The sequence below is a fragment of the Mycteria americana genome, chromosome 3, assembly GCF_035582795.1.
Source record: "Mycteria americana isolate JAX WOST 10 ecotype Jacksonville Zoo and Gardens chromosome 3, USCA_MyAme_1.0, whole genome shotgun sequence".
Lineage (NCBI taxonomy): Eukaryota > Metazoa > Chordata > Aves > Ciconiiformes > Ciconiidae > Mycteria > Mycteria americana.
Genome location: NC_134367.1, coordinates 73,562,023 through 73,585,544, shown reverse-complemented (window position 1 = coordinate 73,585,544; position 23,522 = coordinate 73,562,023). Strand labels below are relative to the sequence as shown.

At 42.4% G+C, this 23,522-nt stretch overlaps 1 protein-coding gene and 1 long non-coding RNA gene across 12 annotated transcripts in view; one reads left to right on the top strand and one right to left on the bottom strand.

Annotated features, from left to right (window-relative positions):
* The window catches only part of UST (uronyl 2-sulfotransferase), a 172,857-nt gene that overhangs the window by 140,480 nt on the left and 8,855 nt on the right, over positions 1 to 23,522 (top strand). For 5 of the 10 annotated variants that reach the window (XR_012775298.1, XM_075499028.1, XM_075499025.1 and 2 more), the window contains exon 8: positions 15,676 to 15,828. The exons of 4 other annotated variants lie outside the window; for them this stretch is intronic. Coding sequence is in view for 4 of the 6 variants with exons in the window: in XM_075499028.1 (XP_075355143.1) it covers positions 15,676 to 15,828 (153 nt within the window). In the remaining 2 variants the exon portion in view is untranslated. Of the gene's footprint in view, positions 1 to 15,675; positions 15,829 to 22,512; positions 22,737 to 23,522 lie in introns of all 10 variants that reach the window. One more of the 10 variants, XR_012775299.1, reaches the window with a different exon arrangement.
* On the bottom strand, positions 11,371 to 23,228 carry LOC142408473 (uncharacterized). 2 transcript variants are annotated; one of them, XR_012775300.1, is made up of 7 exons: positions 23,028 to 23,228; positions 22,612 to 22,797; positions 21,218 to 21,397; positions 20,066 to 20,231; positions 16,643 to 16,916; positions 16,182 to 16,252; positions 11,371 to 14,853 (listed from the first exon to the last, which is right to left on the bottom strand). It is a non-coding gene; the product is annotated as an uncharacterized LOC142408473 (long non-coding RNA). The 2 variants fall into 2 exon arrangements; XR_012775301.1 differs by lacking the exon at positions 21,218 to 21,397.

Here is a 23,522-nt window from a genome sequence, read left to right as displayed (position 1 = left end):
CTGGGTGGCGTTTTCTTCTTTATCACCCAACATCCTGTTCTGAAAACAGAAAATAAAAATAGGAAACGTGAACAAACCGTTCCTTTCTTCTCCCTCTGAAATCTGAACGTTCAAAATTACTTAGAAGAACGCTCTAAAACAATGTGTATGCTAAAATAGGCAGTTTAAGCTCTAGGAAAATTGTTTAATTGTATTTCTGTTTCTTGTATTGTAAAACAAATTCCCAGTTCTCTGTGTGCAAGAAAGGCAGGAAAGAGGAAGAGTCACAGTGCATATTCCCGAGGATGTTTGTTCCCAATTAGGTCGATAGCATCTAGGACATGCTGTACATCTGATCTGCTCCTTGGTTTGTTTTCTAAAGCTGAAGGTAGTATCAAAAGCTGTCGATATCTTATTTAGCTCTTCAGCAATGAAAATACAAGATTTGGAGAGCAGGGGCAAAACCGGACTGCCTGATCTGGGATGCCTTGAAGTTAGTGGATGCACCAATCAGTGATAAGCACAATCAGTGGAAATATCCTTACTTTTTCCAATTCCATAAAAGGAAAATATGTTGTTTTCTGTCTTTCAGAGGTTTCAAATCCCATTGTGAATAAACTAAGCAGTTTTAAGAATAGGAGTTCGTGGAAGGATTTGAGCACTTCTGGGTTTTCTCATGAGACTGTGTTTTTCAAAAGATCCACTAGGTCTTTGGAAGATTTGTCTCGGAAGCTAAACTTCTCTGTGGCAAGTTCTGCAGCAAAGATTGGCAGCTCATAACAGCTGCAGTTCTTGTTCTGCTGAGGAAGGTGAAGCCACTCCAGACTATGTGTGTGTTGCATAAGAGACAACTGTGGCACCATAAGATTTATCCAAGATAGTGTCAGTCTCATTGCTAAAATACGAGCAACAGTAAAGGTGTGGCAGGACAGTTTGGCGTGGCTTTCCAAGCCCACATGGAGCTTGTATGCATCCAGGCTCAGGTCTGCTGTATTTACTGTTCCCTGCTAGCGTGTACTTGTTAGATTGGAGTTAGCTCGTATGTGCATGGTTACGCAGCAGAGCATTTGCCTATAAATACACCTTGTGGCCCAAAATGAATGGCACATTTTGAGACGAAAAGTGAGGTAGCTGACAGCCTGACATGGCAATGACACTCACTCCAGGTAAATCTGCTCCCTGAGCTTACGCTGCAGGGAAGTGCGTTTTACAGGTCCATCTGCCAAACATGTTACTATGGTTCTGCTTTCTCCTAGAGTCAAGGTGAGTGATAAGTAAAGCAGCACCAACAATAATTACTTAGATCAGGTGAGAAATTGATGTATTTCATATTGGCAGGTTAGGATGGTGGGCATGGTTCATGAACTGGAGGAATGAGGAGGGCCAGCGTCGATCCACAGTGCCCCTGCCCTGTGCTTGTGGCATTCGAGGAGGCTGGCCACCTTCCAGGGCTCACCACTGAATATGGCAAGGAAAGGATATGGTTTCTCTGCTTGCCAGTTACAATGCAGATTTTTAAATCCTTATTTTAGGCTTGGATTTTCATGGGACTTGAATTTGTAAAAGGCTCTGCTCAGAATGAGTTGTAGTGGAAGGTGAAGTCAATGTTTCCTTAAATCATCCTTTGAAAAACCTAGATCAAATGTTTCTCTTTTAGTGATCTAGAAAAACCTAGATCACTAAAGTTTCTGGACACGTGAGCTCATACACTGGCTCTGACAACCTACAATGTATTGTAGAGATAGGCTAAGTATTTTTTCATATAATTACTGAATCTTTCCTTTTTTTGTGCTGTAATACACGTTGTACATACAGAGCTTGTGCTCTGCAGTCTGCTACCTTTTTCCTGTTCCTCTCCACCACCTTTTTCGTATTGCTCTTTCCCATCAGCTGGCAAGGTCTTTACCTGAAGCCAAACACACTTTATTTTTTTGCATGCTCTTGTCTGAGCCTCTCCATCATGAGCAGAGTTTCCCCTCTCTAAACTTTCTGTATAATGCATGTATACCTGTAGGATTATGAAGGCTGAGACCACCTACGGCATTATCTTTATCTTTTAGTGCAATTCCAAAAGACTTCAGCCTCCAGATTTTGCATTTCATCCCACATATTCATGACGCTTGCATTGTTTCATTTTCCTTTCATCAGATCCATTGATGGGCTGTCTGGTTTTGGACTAAACCCACACAGATGTAATTCCATACTTTGTTGCAGTAAAAACAAAACTTATTTGTGGTCTAAATCCCAAGGGGCCAGTCAGCCAAACCCTTGCATCCCACGTATCAAGAATTCACGTGTATTTTTTTGTGTGTGTGTCAGAGATCATTTTGAAGGGTTGGTGCTGGTATCTTTCAAGCAACTGTCATGTTTATCTAATGAGCATATCGGTCACTAAAGATGTTATGGTTTATAACAGTGCTCCTACTATTCATCTGAGGTTGATTCCCTGATGCATCTTTTGCATGCTTCCTGTTCCTAGTATAACAAAATGAAAAACCCATGGACAAGCAGCTCTGTAAAGCTCTGGCACAGAGGGAGAGCTGCATTCAGATACAGCATTAGCTATATCTCATAAATAAGCCAGGGTCACTGATGACAGAACACCACAAACTTTTTAATGATAGACAATTAAAGCTTGAAACAACAGTTCATTCCTTCTTGACTAACTTAGCAGATAAAATCATAATGCTATTTTAATCAGTAACATTCCAGCTAAACCTCTGTTACTGCTTCTGCTTTAAAAATAGCATTTGAATAAAAGTTATAGCAGTAACAGATTATGCAAATTGGTTCTTCGACAACTTTGACCTCTATTCAGGCAACAGAAGGCACAGAGGAGGAGGAGGCAGATGGCCATTAAATCCCAGTTAATAGGCCTACTTCTGTTCCCAGCTGCAGCCCCAATACATTTGCACAGGTCTTCATTTCACCTACATGGAAACAAGCAAGTTGCACAAGGTGGCTGAGGCTGGAATCTGAAAAACTTGTGTTAATAATAGGACCAAAACAACTGAGAATTTAGCTCAATTATCATTGTGTCCCACAGTATGTGTTCAGGGTCAGTGTTTGGGGAGAAACATCTTTTAACTGAAAACTGAGCATATTTGGCATTGAAGACACAGGAACAGTATGGAGCAGATCACAGAGCTGACTATTCACTTTGCTTTTAGGAGCATAATTGTGTTTTCAGTCTTCAAAGAAGGCTATTTGTATGTAAGTCCTGCCCATTGTATCAGTGATAGAATAGGCTACAGGTTAAACTGATTATTCTTATCCCTGAGGCATCTTGCAAGAGCAATGCGAGCCCCATGAGACAGTGTCTTTGACGGCTCAGAAATGTTTTGAAAAATATTAAAGGTAAAGTAACTACAGAAAAGAAATTCAGTTATAAAAAAGCTTTTACCTGTAATTTTTGTACAGTAGAGACAAGCAGCCATTCCTGAAGAATTACTTGGGTTTCCACATAAACATTGCAATTTAAAATCAAGTTTTTACAGTGATACGAATGAACTGCTATAGTAATTGCTAAAATGCTGTAATAATTAAAATGAGGAAAACATGAAAGAGCATAAATTCTGACAAGTTAGGTGCAAAATTATAGCAAGGCACTTTCTGGCACGCAGCTTGCTAAAGGCATTAAAGCTAATACCAAAAGGGTTTTTTTTCAACCACATCAGAACTAGGTGGCCCACCGGCACATCAGAGAGTTGGGGAGAGGGAGACAGTGGGTAACTGAGAGAGGCGGCAGGGAGGCACTCCTGGGAAAGAGACATCCCCAGAGTATATCTGTAAATAAACTAGTTACTCCCAGAGGACACAGCGTATTGCACTCCAAGTCATCTTAAGACCACTGTTATTACTATTAGAAAAGAAGGGAAAGAATTAGTAGAATAAATTTCAGCAAAGCGCAAGGGTTGGCTCTTGATTACAAAGTTACAAGAATTAAAATGAAGGAAATCTATTAGCAGTGTAGCTCTCGGCTGGTACACAGGAGTCCTTTTGGTATGTTTCCCAGCCATCACTCCTGAGGGGATAATCTGCTCACTTGAGCATAGCTTCACACCGTGCCTGTGCTCCTTCCTCCAAGCCCCTTTGCTTTACCAGCCCTGGAGGCAGTTTGGGATGCTGGAGAGCTGACCCCTTGCTCTTCCAAGAGTGAGTCTTTCTTGGAGTTTATGCTCCCTACTTCCTTTCCCGGTTGGAATTTCCAAGCCTTTTTGGTCTGACCCTCTTGAAAACTTGCTCTCCAAGAAGCTATGGCAAGAGAAGAGGTTTTTACTAAATATGGCTAGGAAGATTCCTTTTTTCTTCTGTTTCTCTGCTCTTGGAGTGGAATCACAAATTTACAAATGTAGTAAGAAAGAGCGTCCTCCCCTCCGCTGCTTTCTGGGCTCATCTTCCCTGTCTGCTCCCTTTCTTCCAAATTGCATTCCCATTGTGTTCTTTAATTAGTATCTTCTTTCCAGTTGGGCTGCTTTTTCTATCTTCAGCATTTGCACAATTGTTACTGCACTTTATAAATCTCATCTTTTGAGTTGTACTGTTTGGACTCAATTTGAATAACTTTTCAGTTACTTGCAGATGCCATCTATAATACAGATAACAGATTGGGTGTTAGGGTGTGGCGTTTTTTTCTCCTCAGCTCTCTTTCCTCCTTGGCAGTGTCAGGAGTGCTGCTGTCAGAGTTAGTCTTCACCAAGGATCTCTTTGAAATTGCCAACTCTGCACTGTGTCCTGTCGTTCAATCAGCAACTGTTTTGGAATAATGGAAGGTAGTTAACATGACTCCAAGCGTTTAAAGGGCTACAATGGTCACCTGGACAGCAATGGATGAAAGAATCCAATTTATGTAGTGGTAGGAACTATAATAAAGAACGGATTAGTAGACAGTTGGGAAAAGTCAGTATGGTGTTTGTAGAGCCTCAAAAATCAACTAGTTCCTTGAAGGAGTCAGCAAGCGCAGGGATATGAGATGGTACAGGTGTGATTTTCAGCAGGATCTCTGTCCAAAAGCTCTTAAAGAAATTAAGTTGTCAGGATATGAGAGAGAATGTTCTCCTGCAGGATAAAATTGGTTAAAGAGGTGGGCATTAATCGTTCGGTAGTCTCCGCTTACTTTAAACGAGCAGGGGAGTCCCGCAGGGACTGTGCTCCAGCCTGGGGTAAATGTTCTCTTAAAAAGATGAGACTGAGGTGAGAGAAGTTACTGCCAACGTGAAATTACCAGGAAGCAACAAGAACAACACTGAAGTGTTTTAGTAATCGTAACAAAGCAATGCATTAAAGTCCAGCTTATGTGCAGTTGAGGAGGTCTGTCCTCGGCACTCAGGACTGCAGTCCACTGATGCTCTGGGTCCTGGTCTGTCTCCAGGTTGGTAGGAAAGTGCACAGATTGTCAGATGGATGCGTATTTTTTTCTGCTTAGGGAAGCAGTGCCCTACAGATCGCCCTGGCCACTGGGCAGCAGCATTTCTATGGCAAAGAAATTTTTATGTGAAGCTAGATCAAGCCATGGCTCAGTTTTTCCAGATGGCGGAAACTGATGACGCAGGATAGAAAGGCTAAATCCTGGCTAAATCTCAAGAGCAGCTCAAGGAAAGACGTTCACATTTGAGGTGCTGCCCTAGCTGCAAAGCAGGGAGTTCATACATCTGTAGGTCTGATCTACGTTTAATTGTAGGTGATTCAGGAGCATCAGTACATACCTGCTCTTGCTCCTATTTATCCATTCTCTTTCAAGTCTGTGTCCTGGGTAGGCAAAAGGTGGCAAGGATGACGGTGAAGCCAAACAAAGGTAATTTTCTGTAGAAATACCAGGCCTCATGTGCCAGCTAGACTTACTGGAGGAAGAAAGAAACTGTTGAGTTGGTCTCTGGTTTTCTAGCAGTGAGCAGCAGCTGTTTTGGTAGCAGTAGCAGCAGCTCGTATAACAAATGTTTCATGATGAATGCAAACAAAAGCCAGCCCTGAAATTCCAGCTCCACTATGTACACATAAAATATAAAACCAGTTCAAAATAACATAACTACTCAACTTAAGGGATTTTTTCCCCCCTTCTAAATAAATTCCATATGAGCATTAGTGTTTGGTCTGCTTGGTTCTCCAGGGCTCACCCAGAAAACATTTTTATCATACAGGCCAAGGGCAAAAAATGAGCATAAAAACAGACCAGGAAAAAAATATTTTTAAAAGAAGTGCACGTGCAAAGAGGTGTGTGGTTTGGGGGAAGGTTTTTGAATGCCAAACATGCTTACTGGATTGAAATTACTGCTGATGTTTGTGAGTTGGCTGAATTCACTTGCCTCCAAAATAGGTCTTGGAGGAATTCTTCATGCACCTCCGTGCAATTTGGTTTCTGAAGATGACTTGTGGTTTTAAAGGCTTCTACATGTTAGAAGAGTGTTATGCCCTCTAGCATGAATGTCTTTCCAGATAGCTAGTGGGAGGATTTCTGGGGAATGCAAATTGCTGATGAGTGCATACTCAGGGGAAATGAGGGTATTGAAGAGAAAGAAAAAAATAATAATTGGAGACTCAGGAGAAATAGAAGAGCTATCCAGGGGGGCAGTGCCTTAAATTGTCATCTTCCTCCAATTGCTCAAGTTAAAAAAACAAGTAAACCCCAGCATTTACCCATCCGTCCCTGCTTTGCTGCTTGCTGAAAGTCTGGAGCAGCATCTGTTGTCTGCCCACGCAAGCGCTCCCGCTCTGTTCTCAGGCCCTGAAATACTCTCTCTTTACAGTCAATTTGCTTTCCCCATGGCTTGCTTTGACTCCTCTGGTCTGGCTTCCCTGTAACTAAGGGATTAATCAGCTCTGTGCATCCACCATAGGAAGAAACTTTATTTCTGGTGTTCTGACAGATCAATGATAAAACGATATACCCTATTCCTGTGCCTTTTGCAGTATGATTCCATCTAATACTTTTTGTGTAGTGAAAATCTTAAATGAGGTAATTGTAGTGGTCTGCCTTCTTCCATAGTGTTTCTTTCAATTGAGTTTTGGAGGGTCTGTGAAGTTGTGTTGCTGTGTGATACACGCGTACCTGTAAGTCGTTATGAGTATTACATCTTTGGTATTACAGAGCGTGCAAATGCAGGGCTTAGAACAAAATCTATATGCTTGTCTCGGTCTTTGCTCCTCCTGTAGCTTGACTCATTTCCAATCAATCATCTACATTATTTGATTTCTTGCTTTTTGTGGAGTGGAAGGGGGAAAATGAGATGGATAAAGAGCACCGTTGGACCTAGGAAAAAAAAGAGGAGAGAGCGGGTGGGTTGTTTCGGTGTCTGCTTGTTTCTAGCTAGAAAGAAGTGCAACACAAGTTACTGGGAGAGCCCAGTGGCTGGTTGTGTTGGGCCTGTGTTGAGGGAAGGCATGGAGCAAGCTGACGTTGCTGCAGCGGAGTATTTGGTGCATGCCTGCCTTGCAGGGAGCACATGTGTGCACAGTCTGGCCAGAGCCCCCGGTGCTTTGCAGAGCTGCGCTCTCGGGGCTTTCGGGATATTAGCAAGTTTGGAGGTTTACTGCTTGGGCAAGAACATGTGCTTTTTCTGTTACATAAAATGAGAGTGTGGTATTAATGTGTGGCTGATACATAATATACGTCCCCTAAAAGCTAGTGGAAATTGGACATGACAGGAATGAAAGCGTAGCCAAAGCAAATTTATTTAAAATGTTGAATGAAAATATTCACAGAAAACTCTTTTAACCTAAATACCACTAAATATTTTGCTGGGCATTTAAGTCTTATTTTTATTTTTCAAGTTTTCTTCTGCTCTCCACTGTCCCTGTAAGTGCTGTGCCAATTTCACAGTAGCCGTGACTGATCTTTGAAGGGTCTTCAGGCAGCTGACAAACCTGGTTTACTTCACTGGGTATTGACATTACTTAATCTCAGGTGTTTAAATTATGTACCAGGGAAACTGAACTCTCTGTGTGATCAGTGAAGAGAGGTAAATGGCTGTTTATCTCTCTGGGGGTTTGTTTGATGCCCTGAGTGGCTGCCTGGAATTCAGCAGCAGGAATATTTCTCACTCGTGCTGTATACTGGTATACAGTTGGGTAGAGATGGATGTTGTCAAGGAGTTGGCATGCAATAGTGTTTGTAGGAGCAAGGATGAAGTATGCATATAAAACCAAAGTTTATATCATGCCTTCTTAGTGCTCTCCTTGTCTGTCCAACAGATAGATCTGTGCATCATTGAGTGCTCTTTGAGCTGAGCTTTTTGTGGAATTGCTTGGGGGTTTTTTGTGGAGTTTGTTTGGGGTTTTTTTAGCACCCTTGGCAGTATCTTTTCCTGCAGTGTTTCCAGGAGCAAAGTCTATGACCTAGTTCCCTGTGCGGCAAAGAAACACAGCAGAAGCCCAGAACTTCCTTGCCAAGAGCAAAGGAGGTGAATGAAGAGGAAGATCTCTTCTAGTCAACTCTGAGGAAACCCCTGCACGGTGACCAAAGCAGCTGCTGGAAGAGTGCTTAGAGTGAATGAACTGCAGAAGACAGGAAACCTAGAGAAGGAGTTTGGATAGTAAAACTATGAAGGGATCTTGAAGAGGGTGAAGCATGGCAGGACCAGCTGGGGGAGGGGACGATGGTCAAACAAACCTACTGGTTTTTGGCAGCGAGATAATTTCACCAGTTGCTTCCTCCGTGTTCTCTCCAAGGTTTTTTGCAGCACATGAGATGTGTCTCTGGGCTCGCACTGTTCACAGCTTGTTTTAGTGTTTGAGAAGTCCTTGATCTGTTTTTCTGCACTGAATCCTGGTTCACAGGGACTAGTGTTTGTCCAGTTTCACCATAAAGGTATCAGATAATAGTGCTTTCCATGTCTTCCTTAGACTTATTATTTCAGGATTTGTGGATCTTTCAGGTGTGGGGGGTTTTTCCCTCTAGACTCTTATCCTATCCATTCCCATTCTTAATTTAGTTCAGTAAGTGGTAAATTCAGTGGTAAATTTTGGGTGCCTGTGATGGCAATTAAAAGCCATTAGAGACAGGGTATGATCTGGGAATCCTGGATGCCAGATAGCACTTTGAAGAGGTCATGGTCTTTTCTGGTTTTGGGTACTTAGTTTAGCCCATGGTTTTGGGTATTAAACCAATTGATTTTCTTTAATGACCAGGTGAGATGCTTAGCGTGGAGGATGTATACTCTTTAAGCACAGTGAAACAGATTTCTGTTGTTAAGATTATTTTGTTTTGTTTGCAAATGGCAAATAGTTCTTTCCAGTCAGCATGGTGAAAAAGGGTGAGATAAGTGCTGTTGGTGTCCAAGCCCTTGCAAGAAAGACATTATCCTGATAGGCATATATATATACACACATATATACACACATCCTGATATACTTATATATGCATCCTGATATACCAAGAACAGCTCCCGTGGGACTGCAAACCCTTTTCGTAGTCAACCATTTTCAGCTCTTATTAGCTGAAAATAACAGGAATAAATTGCAGCTTGTACAACTTTGCCCGTTTGGTGCAGTTATGCCAATGCAGGTGGCTTGTAGCAAGAAACCTCAGTCTGTCGTCTTACACTTCAGCAAACAGCTTACCAAAAATGTCAGCCCAGTTCATCCAGAACTTTCACTAACAGAAGAGCAGTGAAGTTGCAAAGCATATTTGTCTGTATATTGAATTTCAGCATTTACTTGGCACTGCCTTCTGCTGCTGGTGGAATATGGCATGTGGTCCCTGGTAGGCTCCAATACTTCGTGCAGTTGCAGAACACATTATTTAGCCTATTTTAAGGGCAGACTCACCACTTAGCCAACGGTTCTGCTTTGAATTGCTGAAAATTATTTTCCTTGGTGCATGTTTTTGCAAGCTACTTGTAGAAATCAATGGTTTGAGTTCCTGCTTAATTCAGCTATTCAATTCACAGGCTGCTTCTGTTATCCTTCCAGACCACATCTTGGTGTACATCCCACTTGTTCAACAGGTTTCGTTTTAATAGAAATAAAAAATTAGTGCTTAGACACTTTGTATCTCGTGCAGAAAGGGAAAAACTCCAAGTGCCACACATTTTTTCATATTGTATACACATGTGTGAGTAATTTTGTGAAGAAATGGCACATGAAACATTGGTATATTTTATTAGCAATTGGCAATGCCAGACCAACATTTTGATTTCAAAGTAGTGGCAGAACTTACACAGATTGCCACTAAAATCAAAGGACGAATCTAGCACCACATCCCTGTTTCTAAGTCTTAGCAGACAGACTGGATAATCAAAGGCAAAAGAGATACAACAAAAGTATTTTGATAAACAGATGCCACCCACTTTAAAGTGTTGGATCTCAGTTTAAGTTTTCCCATGCTACATAAATAGTCCCTTCACTTCCTTCAGCCTTGTGGTTTTTCATTTCCCGATGTTATTCAGACCAAATGGAAAAAAAAAAAAAAAGTAGTTATATTTATGAGGACTCTATATTTGCTCAGTTTAGGGGTTTTCGTTTCTTCAGTAAATGTACTTAACAAAATTAAATGCTCTGGGAGTGTGCCAGAAATGCTGTCAACCACTGTGGCAAGCAGATGGATGAAGTTTCAGCTGCCCATGTTTGTTTAGAAACTGATGACCATAGTCATTGGCCACACCAGAGCAGCCTGTGAGGACTGTATTTTTAAAGAGCTCAGAGTCACAATTTCATATTCCCAGCACCCACGGGCTTACAGGAGAACTTGGCCTCCATCTAGACACTGAACGGGGTTCTGGGACCCATATACTCAGCTCTAAGACAAAACCTGATTGCATGCATTGGCCTCCCAATGAGTGCTGAGCCTAGGTCAGAACATGTGCCTTAGGGCCCTGTTGCCATGTGTAAGCGCATATACACATCCAGCACCGTCGGTGTCCCTTCTACGTGAACGTATGCCAAGCCTCCCAGAGATGAATTTTTGATTTTTGGACAGGCCTTGACAAAGCTCCCTTGATTTTTTTCCCCCATTGTTTTTGTTACTATGGAAACCCTGAATGTACCATTCTCTCAGATAACTTTTTAATCATGTTTTCCACAGAACTTCATTAAAATATTCTGTTTAAATATATATATATATTCAATGGTGCATTCTGTCTGCAGATTTTAAAAAGCTGATCATTTATGGTTTCAGGATTTCTTTGAACTGTTGGGCAGGAGTGAAATTCAGGCATTTATTCTTCTGGTAAGCTTAGCAAATTGAATCGGATTTCGTAGATTCAGAATCAGATTCGTTGTTTTGAGGAATATCTGTTGAAATTGGGCACTGAAATGTTAACTCTTGGTTCTTAATGATATTTTCTGTTACTTTACCAGATAGATAAGTTAAATTTACTTACAGGTTCTCCTCTTGCTTTTAGAATTAGCCTATGAAGTTGAAGAAATCTCTTGCCCTGAATTGCCTTTTTTGTTAAAGTAAAAGAAGTATTCTCAGTCTGTGCTTTGGGACATGCAACAGTTCAAATCTGTGGTAAAGGCTCATAGGTTATCATTTACTTCTGATTCGGAGATATGAAAAAAGTTAAAATTAATTATGTAGCATGGCTTTTTAACCACAACTTGCAGCATTTTCCGTTAATTATTTGTAGCTCTAGTCACGCCATCTCAAAAAGGATCTAGCAGAATTAGAAAAGGTACAAAGCAGGAGCAAGGGAGATGGTCAGGGACATGGAATGGCTTTCATAGGAAAAGAAATTTACTAATAGACCTCTGAGTTTGGAAAAGAGACAACCAAACTGGGATATGCTAGAAACAAAAAATGAACCATGCAAAGAGATTGAATGCAGAATGATTAGTCTTGATTTCTCAGCGAGAGTCAGTTTTTAAAAGTTTAAAATAGACATAAAGAGTTGGGTGGTGTTGGTTGTGGTTTCGTTTTTTTAAACCAACAAATAACTATAGTGTGGAACTCCCTGCAACACACCATGCTGATGACCAAAACCTTGGTAGGATTGCAAAACCAGTGCATTCATGGAGAACTTCATTGTGTCACTACATTTAGTAGCCATCCACGCAGCTTCTGGCTCGAGGGGTGCATAGCTGCTGAGCACCAGAAGCTGCAAGACGGCACTGGGAGAAGACATGGTCTGTGCCTCTGCCACTCCTCCTCCAAGCATCCACTACTGGCCACCATTCAAGTACTCAGTATAGTGACTAAGTGGGTACTTCATCTGCTCCATTGTGCCGGTTATATGCATTATGTATGGGGTTTGTGTGTATTTTACATTTCCTAGAGACAGGTGTGACAGGTTTGCCCACACCTGACAGCAGCCAGGTGTGTCACTGCTTACTCTGCTGGCTCTGGATGGGTTCGAGCTAACTTTCTTTATAGCAGCCTATATAGTGCTGTGTTTTGGATTTGTGGCTAAAACGAAGCTGGCAACACACCAGTATTTTGGCTGTTGCTGGGCAGAGCTCACATAGCATCAAGGCCTTCTCTGCTTCTCGCTCTGCCCCCTTGGTCAGTAGGCTGCTTGGTCGGTAGGCTGGGGATGGGCAAGAGGTTGGGAGGGGAGACAGCCAGAACAGCTGACCCAAGTTGGTCAAAGGATTAGTCCGTACTATATAGCGTCATGCTCAGCAATAAAAGCAGGGGTGGAGGAGGTAGAATGGCGTTTTTGGCTTCCAAAGTGGCCATGGCTCGGAGACTGGCTGGGCATTGGTCTGTCTGTGGGAGGTGGTGAGAGATTTCCTTTGCATCGCTTTTTTCCTCCACCCACCTATTAAACTGTCCTTATCTCTCTACCCACAAGTTTTCTCGCTTTCGTTCTTCCTGTTCTCTCCCTCGTCCCATGGTGGGGGCAGGGGGAGTGAGCAAGCGGCCGCATGGGTGCTTGGCTGCTGGCTGGGGTCAACCCACCACAACAGGGTTTCTCTCTTTATCTTGATGCAACTCTTAACGTTGCATGTCTTGTGAATAATGTTGGGGGCCTTTATTTCACCACTTCTGAAGATTGCAATGTAGAAAATGGCAATGTTCTTCAACAAAAGCCTGGTTTGTTGCAGGTTTAGTGTTCTTTTTAGGAACCTCGCTCCCTCCCAAAACTGTTTTTTCTTGAAGAGCTCTTCCTAATTGCTGTCACGTCCTTCCTGGTTTCTGTCCAATTTTATCCTCATTCAGAGGTGTTAATGTTTACATGTGCCCATAAAGACTGAAATGGAAAAAGGCAGCAGGTCATTTTATCTCCTGTTTTCTTACGCACGAGGGAAAGTTTCATGCAGTATAACCTTGAAGCACGGTAGTCGTTATGTCAGGGCTAGTATTGTCATTAAATCAAAACAGTGCAGTCATCCTGGAAACTTCGATACTAGCCAGTCTCTCTAACACTGGAATGAAACTACTGATTGAAACTCTGCAGACATAAGACAATTTGCAGAACTAAGTGCAGGAGCAGTGGCTTTTCATACCCTGTAAATCTCCCGTTCTGATTCATGGGTGTTTTCACAGTACTCAGCTAATTCCTTTAACCTGCAATAGAGTTAAGGCTACTGAGAATATACTTCCTGTAAACAAGGTGATAGATGGCAGAATGATGTGCCCACGTATCTCTTCTCTGTCAGCACAGTAATGCTAAGTGCAAGTTGAATTAAAAAGGATCGTTGAGCAAACTCTGTTTCCTCAATGGATTGCTCTTGGTGCTGACGCACGAGCAAGAATGGTCAAGGTGTGCTGGAGCTTATCACGTAAGTCATTGAAGATAGATGAGAGGTACTACGGGGGAGGCTGTCTTTGCTACTGGCTGGTGCAGATGCACAGGGTGCACAGGGAGGCCTTTGTCTGCAAAGATCTTGGTCTCATAAGTATGTGTCAGAAATGCCATTTCCCCCCTCCTTCAGGAGGAAAATCTATTGCCTGGAATACAGAGCAAGTACGTGCATGTGTAAATCTTGATAGTGTTTGAATAGCATCTAAGCACCTTAAAATGTCCTGTATTCGTTTATATTAACCCAAGCAGATTAAAATCTCACTTCTTGAATTGGGGCCTGCTTCCGAAAACTCTCAGACATAAATAATTGCTAGGGGAAGTCTCCTGTCACAGCTCACTGAGACACTACAGAGGCTGTGATACAGCCTCTGAGGTAGCCCACCTCACCGAAGCACTTTGGTGCTCAGAATCAAGTGTGCCAAGTTCCCTATCGCAGACCAGGGCTGCAGGCTCTGTTACAGGACAGCAAAAAGCCCAGGTGCGAATTCACCTTGCCTTGGATTTAATGACTTTGTGGAAATCCAGCAGGAACCTCGGTCACTGTGAAGTCCTGAGATAGCTAAATGTTTGGCTTATCTATCTGTCAGACTCTTCAAGGTGTGCTAGCTGCATAGAAATTTCTGTCTTTTTATGAGTGAGGACGCTTGCCCTTCATGTGAGCTTATTAGTGCAGGCATGGAGGGGAGCAGTGGGTCGCCTGGGGCTTCCTGGAAGGAAGGAAGTTGCATTCTTGTTTCTGGTTCCTAGTAACCTCAGGGGACGGGAAGACCCTGGCAGCCTTAGGGCTTAGCCCTGTTGAGATGCAATACTTTGCCTTGTAGCCTGAATGGTAGAGAATCAAGACATTCCCTCTCCAGGAAAAGCATGGGGTGAGAATTGCATTAGCCACACTAGGAGATTACTCTCCTCTCCCAGGACTTCCAGTTAATATAATTCCCCTTCTTTTTCGTTTTTTCTCTTGCGGAAACAAGTCTGCCTGTGTTAGACAACGGACCCTTTTCCTTGGTTTTGGCCAGAGGAGGAAGCCTTTGTCCTGATACCCTGGCAGCTGGCCAAGGCAGTCGGGCTGTGGGCCAGGAGGGGGTGAACTTGAAAGGAACAGTGTGTTGTTTCTGCTCTGGTAGCATTCTTCCTTCTTCACCAGTGCCTCAGCCCCTGGCCGCCTTCAGTCGCTCATTATACACAAAAGAACCTAAGGGCAAAAGAGAGAATTTTCTCTTGACTGCCTGTAACTTGCAATAATAAGAAATAAAGCCATTTCAGGGCTTTCGGTTGTCTGTGTGCAGACATAATTGGGAAAAAATCTTAGAACTGGCAGCTTTCTCACAAGGGAGAACTGATACATTTTTCTTTTTTCATCCATTTTAATAGCAGATTTCACGCAGTAATGTGCATCTTCCAGTCCTGTATACCCTATCAGTAGTGGTTTTACCTTGGCAGTGCATAAATTTTATTATTGGCCATTACTTTAGTCCCAGTTAGTATTTTTGCTTTCATTTCTCATTTCTGTAGTTATTCTTATATAAAGCAATAAGCAGTCATATGTATGCTCTAGGAAGACAGGAAGAGGCAGCGCTTAGAATTAATAATTTTTAAGGCCATGTTCTCAAACTTTTTAAAAAAAATTTAGTTTTACTTTACTGCAAGGCCTGATGCTGCAGGGTGGTGACCACTAGGTTTGAATAGCCAGCGACTGGAAAAGGTAGCAAATTAGATGTTCAGACATCTTCCAAAAATGACATCCACATTGAGGTATCTCAAAGGCACTGACAAAAAGGCTTTCACAAGTGGTACTCCAGCCTTGGAAGCTGGCACGTGCAAGACTTTTGGAACTTGCATCTATGAAAGACTTAAATGGACCATTGGGTCTTTCAGTTTGGCTTCTTGTGTGCTACAGGCCACACAGTTTCTCCTACTTCTGCACAGAGATCAGTAACTGGAACTGGTTAAGTTATCCAGTGTTGATGTAAAAATATCAAGTGATAGCAAATCAGCTCTTTTTATTTTGTTCTAGTGATTAATCACCTTCACCACTTCAAAAAGCTGTGCCTTCCTTCCAGTCCGCATTTCTCTGGCTTCAGCTTCCAACCCTTCAGGACCCATAGTTTTCTCACCATGAAAATATGCAGATGCTGTAAACAAGTCACCTCTCAATCTTCTTTTTTTAGTAAGCTGACCAGAGTGAATTTATCATCTTTCTCTAAAGTGTCCCTTCCAATCCTAGTATTCATTCTGAGGCTGTTTTCATACCCTCTCTGATTTAGGATGTGGTTACAAAACTGGATGCTATATGCCAGTGTTGCACTCATCAATACTATATATGGAAATAAAAACACCTCCACCTCGCTCCGTCCCTCTTAGGCATTTTAAGCTTGCACAGCACGCCTCTTCCATCGCTTCCTTTTTGTGGACAAAAATCACAGATAGCAGTCTACTGTGACTTGAAGCACAAAGGGAAGATGCCTGCTCTAGGTTCTCAAGTCCCAGGCTGCATCTCTGCAGATTTTCTGCATAGCATACCTGTGGTGAAGCTTTTCCTGCTCGTAAGCGCTGCTGAAATTTGTCTCGATCACTGCAACTTTTTCTTTTCTCTGCAAAAAAGTAATAGTGTTAGTATGTGCGTAACCCACTATGCAACATTGATCGCAGGCAATCTGTAAGAACCTATTTTTAAATTGTGGTTTTGTCAGATCCAGATTTGACTGGATCCATTCAATAATGCTTATACAGCTATAAAAGATACATTAGAAATTGCATATGAACTGCAACCATAGCAATTGTCTCGGCAACTCGAACTAGAGAATCCTGGCATTTCCTCTGCAGATGACTTTGGTTTTGGCACTTCCAACTCTGTCTAGTTCAACTTAGAAGTTTCTTAACAGCAATAAAAGTACCTGACCACATTCTCATAAGAATCTGCCTTTTCACTCTACCAGTGTGGGTTAATTTTCAGCTTTTTTTTTCCTTCTATGTTAACTTACCTTAACTGGGAATGCAACATTAAAGTGCACCAAATAAAGGTGTCTCGTAGAAGATCCTGTTGAGATTTGTTATCTGATCACGAGTGAGATACAGCACGTTTCCAGGCTGGGGCAGCAGCAGAGGCAGTGTGTGGTACAGGAGGGTCAGCTGAGGTGTCCCATGCAGCTGGAAATCCACCTTGTTGGATCCACAGCTCTGAACTGGTAGGAGCAAAGGCGTAACACTGAAGTTTCCAAGAGGAGAGTTGGAGATTCCATCATAAATACTTCCTGTCTGGAGAAGAGACCTCAGAGAGTGGTAGCCATTTACAAAGTATGGAGAAAGTTATATATTTGCATTGCTGAGTGTGTTATAAGGCAAGTGTTTCATAGTGGTGATATAATGCCTTTCATAGCTTCAGTAGTATTTGAGAGCACTGTTGGATGCATATCACTGTTACATTGTCCAGCTGACAGCCAGACCAGTGCTGTGTTGACCTCTGCAATATATTCCCAATATATGTTACTTGCATACTGTAGGAAGATGTTTCTTTTCTTATTTTCAGCCTTATTGGCCCGAGGTACTTCTGACACTTAACATTTTTTTTTCCCCATGTTTCTTCCTTGTTCTGATTTTGTGCCATGCCTCTTTGGTGTTTACATCCTTGAGCATTAGTACTTTTTTGACTATGTGTCTTTCAGATTATCCCTGTGAGCTCTTCCTGGCTAATCTCTGTTTTGGCACCCTTCCGTTTTTCTCTGCCACGTTATCATTCTCTGAGCTCCCTGCATTTTGGCCATGTTAATGTTAATAAAGCAATTATATTAGGTTAACAGTGACATTATTGTTCCCTCTGGTTTCCTTATTCATGGTAGTGATAAGAAAGAAGAAAGGGCATTGCTGTAACTGTCTCACCTAGTTAAGTCTCTGTGATCGGCAGCCATCGTTTTGCAGTGTCCATGCTAATTACAGCCTGGTGTATTTGCTCCCAAGATCCCTGCTTGATAAATAGGACATCCGATTTGCCTAGGATTGCAGGTCTCTGGAGTTGTGGGTGTTTCCATGACCCCTGAGAGCTGTCCTTTCAGAGAGATCTGTATCTGACCTTTAGGAGACGGGACATTGCTGTGTGCCAGTGGGCTAGAGTTCTCCTAATCCCCTGGAATTACGAGTTGTTCCATGTCATCAAAGCAGCACAATGATTCAGGACAGAAATGCTAAAACAAAGCAAGCATTGCTAGCGAGCCTAGCGTAACTGTCCTCAGCGTGCACATGAGTGTCTAAGCTTTATCTACACGTTGTTAAAACTTAGACCTTATTTTGTTGATGTGAATAACTGAGAAGAGAGTCAACTAGCAGTAAGGAGGTTAATAATGGAGATTCATAGTATTTCAGACAGACAAAGCTAGTAGATGCTATGGGACAAATTACTACTTACTTTCTCATCAACTTTGGTTTTTAATACACTTTGCGGTTGGTGGCTCTCTTAGGTTTTCTCCACCGTCCCTGCTTTCCTTTAGCGAACGTGAGCCTACGCGAGGCGCTCAGTCGCGCGGTCCGGCCGCAGCACACCACCTCCCTCCTCCTGCCCGCGGCCTGGACCTGCCCTGGGCCCGGCGCGCTCCTGAGCGGCACCAGCCCCGTGGCCATCGGAAAGACGGCCTGCGAGCCAAACACATCGGCGTCTCATCTGTTCTCCCAAAACCATCCTTTCCCAGATATCCTTCAAGAGCCCAGCTAAAAATTTCAAGTTTGGAAAGCTGATTAATTGTGCCAGAACATTTTCTGCTGAGCTGCAGTTAGATATTCTGGGGGGAGATCATTTCTAGCATAGCCATCAGAGCCCTGTTTTAGCACCACAGCGATTGTTTGAGTGGCATATCAAGCAGAGGCCCTCGCCGATTCGTACGTCACATCTAACCGCAGTGACATACATTTATTTCCATTTAAAACTGTGGAGAAGTAGGTATGCGCTGCAGCTCAGCTGCATACGATTGAAACGCGGGGCCTCCCCATGTAGTTCCAGGAAATGAGTTTACTGTATCTGTGACAGCCATCGTGTTCACACAGCCTTAGAGCAGCAGACCTCGGCATGGGGTTTTTCCACCGTCAGCGTTAGCCGGGCGAGCCCGCGGTTACGCTCGCCTGCAGCCGTCCTGCGCTGGCTCCAGCCCGGCTCACCTCTCCCCGCCGGATCCCCGAGGGCGCTGGGCTCCCTGCGGCTTCGTCCAGGAGCAGCGGAGCAGGGCTGGGGAGCAAGCCTCTGCGTCGCACCCGGCAAACGGCAGGGCGCTGGAGAGAGCGTCACTCCGAAATTCTCTTTTGAGGTGGAGAAGGCCTTTAGGATCATTTTGTCTAAATATGGCAATCCAAGGTTTTTTGAGCCACAAAGTGTAAAAACCACTTTTCCCTATGGTTTGGATTGCTGCAGTGAGTAATGCCGATTTCTTAGTTAAAAAAAAGAAGAAAAGTGAGAGTGGGGAAAGGAGTGGTAAATATTCATCACCTGGTAACCCAAAAGAATTTCATTTTCTTCATCCATATCTGTGCATACCAATTTAGTCTTAATTCAAGGCATGAGCAGGCTGCACTGGGAGGTTGGGTTACTGTATAGTACATTCTTTTTAGTAATTTAAAAGAATGCCAAAGCAAACATAGTTTAAAAAAAAAGAACCCTAAAAAGTAAATGGTGTAGTTTGTTGCCCTCCATATGGTTAGCTGTCTCAAAGGTCATAAAAATGGGGGTCCTTTGGTGGGACAGCTGGGTTTATGTAGCATATACAGATTGTTATTTTGGCTTTAAGCCAGATCTACTTAATTTTTCCATTTTGCTTCTATGATGAGGAGAGGTGGTTAAGGTGACTTCAAGGGGCAGTTCTGTGATTTCATTCATATTTGTATTAAAGAGCCTTTTAAGAGTATTTAAGATTAGAAACCAGTCTAAATAAAATTCAAGCACAAAAAAAGCGAAGTTCACTTTTTTTATCAAAAGGCTGAGCCTGCAGCCAGGCACAGCCCCAACTCGCACCATCTGACAGCCAGCACCTCACAGCTATTTGTGCACTGCAGTTACTGATGATTATACTGCAAGGAGAACCAACAGAAGCCAGAAAATCGACGTTGCCTCTGTAGCCTTCCAGAGTGTGGGTGTTTCTGTCCGTAGGTATGTATACATCTATAGACGTAGGTGTGTGCGTAGAGCAAAGAATAATTGCACACGTCCAGGAATCCTCTATGCCATGACTACTGCAAATTCAGAAGAGGAGTATATTTTGCTGCTTTCTCGCTGCCCGCCGCGAGGGTGGCGTGCAGCACCTGGCTGCGCTGGCAGATGGGGTGCCGGCGGGCTGCTCCCTGCCTGGCAAACCACCAGCAAATTCCCCTTTGGCTGGTCCTGCCCCACACTGACCGTCCCCCCAAGAAAACAGTCTAGCGCTTTTCACCTTGTCGTCATTGGCAGCGCTCCTGGGCCGAACACAAGTGCCTCTCTCTGCTGGGAGGAGCAGCCACCAAAGGGAGCTGGTGCTGTAAGAAGTGGCTTTTCCAGCTTAGAGTCCTGGAGGGACTGTATAAGTAAAGAGCTTTTTCCAGCGAGGTAAATGGAGTTTTCTGTAACAGAAATAACCTATGTAAAATAAAAATTTAGTTGGCAAGCAGTATAAAGGCTTAAGCTTAATAAATGCAATATTTAGTAGTGTGTATTTGCTGCTGAGTTTGTAAAGAAAACCAGACTGCAAAGCTGGCGGGAGCTACCAACTAAGCAGCAGAAAGAGGAATGTCTTGAAGTGCTCAGTAACCGCAAGGCAGCGGCTGCCTTCTCACCCAAGGACAGACCGAGTACAGTGTCCTTCCTGGAGCGTATTCATCTAATACCCATCAATGGCAACTTGAACAGCTGACTGAGAATTTAAAAAGAGGAGACATTTGTTAGTCTATTCCGGTCTATGGGTAAAGGTGGTGTAGAAGAGAATAAGCTCTTGGGGAACCCACATATTTTCACCAAAAGTATTTCACCCCATTCACTATCTACAGGTAGTGCTTTCTATGCTAATGTCTGTTTTAAATGCAAGCATTTAATGATCCTTCCTCTACACTTTTTCTTAGCTAGACAGCACGTTAAGATAGCTTTTTTATTTTTAATTCAGTTTGTGTATATTTTAATCATTTTACTCCTATTTAAATAAAGCTATACAAACTGATAAACTGTGAACAGTCAGTAAGTATAGAGCATATATCACCATACATCACTGTAATTAAAGAACAAAGAACTCTGTGTACTAAGTTGTTTAATTACTTGGAATCTGAGTAGAGACAGATTTCAGTGTAAAGAACTACGAAGTTTGGTGTAAAAGCTCCATTTAATTACAGAGCAGCACGTTTTAATTGTTACCAACTAATGAAAACCATTCTTCCTTTAGAGAAGGAATTAAAAATACAAATGCAAAATAGAATTAATGGTTTAAATATTTTTTTTGTGATTTAGAACAGCATTACATTTGGTAAGCTAGTCAACCTATTCTCTCTTTGTATCCTGTTCTTCCTACATTTCAAATTACTCTGCTGTAATTGGTAAGCAAAATTGAGAGGGAGAATACCTCTTTCAGACAAAACCTTTTTCTTCTGCACCAGATGTGGGACACAATGAAGTCAAATGAACATGAGAATGTCCAGCCCAGCAGCACTTGCTGTCTCGTGTAGTACTATTAAAATGAACAGCTTTCAGTTGTTTTTCTTCAGTCCCTTTACTCTGAAGTAGGAAAACGTGTGTCCATTGTCTGAAAATTAGAAGGTGTTTATAGGTATGGATACCCTAAGCTGTATCAACATTAATCATTTAAAATGTAAAGAAAGCAGTTCATATTCACATAGCTGTGCTCTACCCTTCTGTTGTGCTTTTCAAAATCTTGTATAATACATACTTTTTGTCTAAAGATCATTGCTGTTCTGTCTGCTAGCTGGACTTACTCATCTTTTATTACCTCTTGAAATAAATGGGTTTGCCTTTGGTTAAAATTCCTCTCTTCCCTAAAACGTTATTCTCGATTATTTCTCTTGGATGAACGTATTGCTTGTGGAATCCCAAGAACAACTCTGTTTTCCTACTAGGAACCATCGATCCATCCCTTAGCCTTACGTGTAAGCAATTGTGAAAATGTGTTTCTCTGTAGAGCTGCTAAGCATGTGTTTAGCTTTGCTGGCAGGTGCTTCAGAAGACCACTGCTCGTGTGAGCAAAACTCTGCCCGTGATAAAATCCCGTTTTGATTCAGGGACTCCCTCTGGAAGTGAGGGTGGTCGCTGCCACTGGGACCCGGTTGGAAACATGAAATGTTCTTTGTTGTCTGCTTCCCCCTTGTAAGTTTTTTTCTTTGCCATGCTTCATGGCCCGACCCTTTTGAATTCCTCTAACTTGCAGAACTGCTGTTACAATAAGAATTAGGATTCCATATCAAAATCCAGCTCTTCTTCAATGCAACAGTTTTATCTATGTAGTCATGTAGAATATGGGGATTTCTGTTTGGCATTTGAGGCAGCACAAATAGAGGATATAAATATTAAGGAAAGACTGAGCAGCAGAAGCCAAGACATTATCCTGGGACAAAAAAAACCAGTTCTCATGCAGACCTTGCTGTTGTAGCAAAGAGCAAGGAAGCGAAGTAAGGACTGACAAGACTGAAATTAATCTATTACTTTTAGAGTCATGGAAAACAGGCTTAAGATGTCCCCTAGTCAAGTGGCTTCCCTCAGGAGAGAATCAATTAATCTGCTCTTAAAATCCTCCAGAGGTACAGCTTTTGTAACTTGTATGCTCTACCGCGCTGCCTAACTATCCTTGCCATGAAAAAGGTTTTTTACTAATGTCTAACTGGCATCTCCTTGCTTCCATGCAAGCCCATTCATCTTGCCGTGTCTGGACCCAGGTGTATTCTGAGGCTATTACTGTCATTTCCATGGGCATCACGTTCTCTCAGAGTAACACATGAGACTTACTGGATTGGAGCACTGATGTTTCAGAAAACCTAATTATAGAAGCTAGTACTTCATCAGTGTAACATTCATCTCCACTTCTCCTAAAGAAAGTTGCAGTTGTTAGGGGGGATACAGTGATGCTACAGGTCAGTACTCCCAGCTTTTTCTGTTCTCTTCTTCACAGTTGACTTCCAGTCATGTTTCTGTCTTGGAGAAGAAGAAAATACTTAGGATGCTCTGGCAGCCTAGTAGAAAACAGCAAAATGATTGCCTTGAGAGTTTGCTTTACACCTTTTTCAAATACATTAATCTCCAATGGTAGAATAATCTATGGAGAGAGGAGGCAGAGGCAACTCAATATTTTTGTTAGAAACTCTAATTCTTTATCAACAATAAAGATTACCAAAGCAAAAGTTGTCAGGTGAAGAGAAACATACTGAAATCTTCCAGTCCCAGGGCATGACAGGAAGATGAGCTGGTTTAATTAACAGGTATAACAGGATGAGAAGGTCAACAGGCACGTTCGGTCTTGAGGTGTCATGTGGTGATGCCAACAATGCTTCGGTGCTAGCCTGAGGTGGATTCAGACTGATAACATATCTGTTCAGATTTGAACAATAGTAAAGCACAACTGAGACACAACGTGGTATGTCACGTAGGAAATAATTGATTAGCTCAGCTCAGCTGTGTGCTGTATATGTACTTCACATGCATCAGGCAAAATTTCCAAAGCTAGGCAAGGTTATGGGTGTCTCTACATGTAGTTTATGCTCATAATTGCTATGACCTACTTTGCATTTGCAGATAACCATTGCCAGTTAAAATCCTTGGTGATTATATGCAATGCCAAATGCCATGTATGAACAAGCCATATTTAAACACGCAAATCTAACATCTGTATTTTTTCATCTCTGGCTGAAAGTAAATCCATT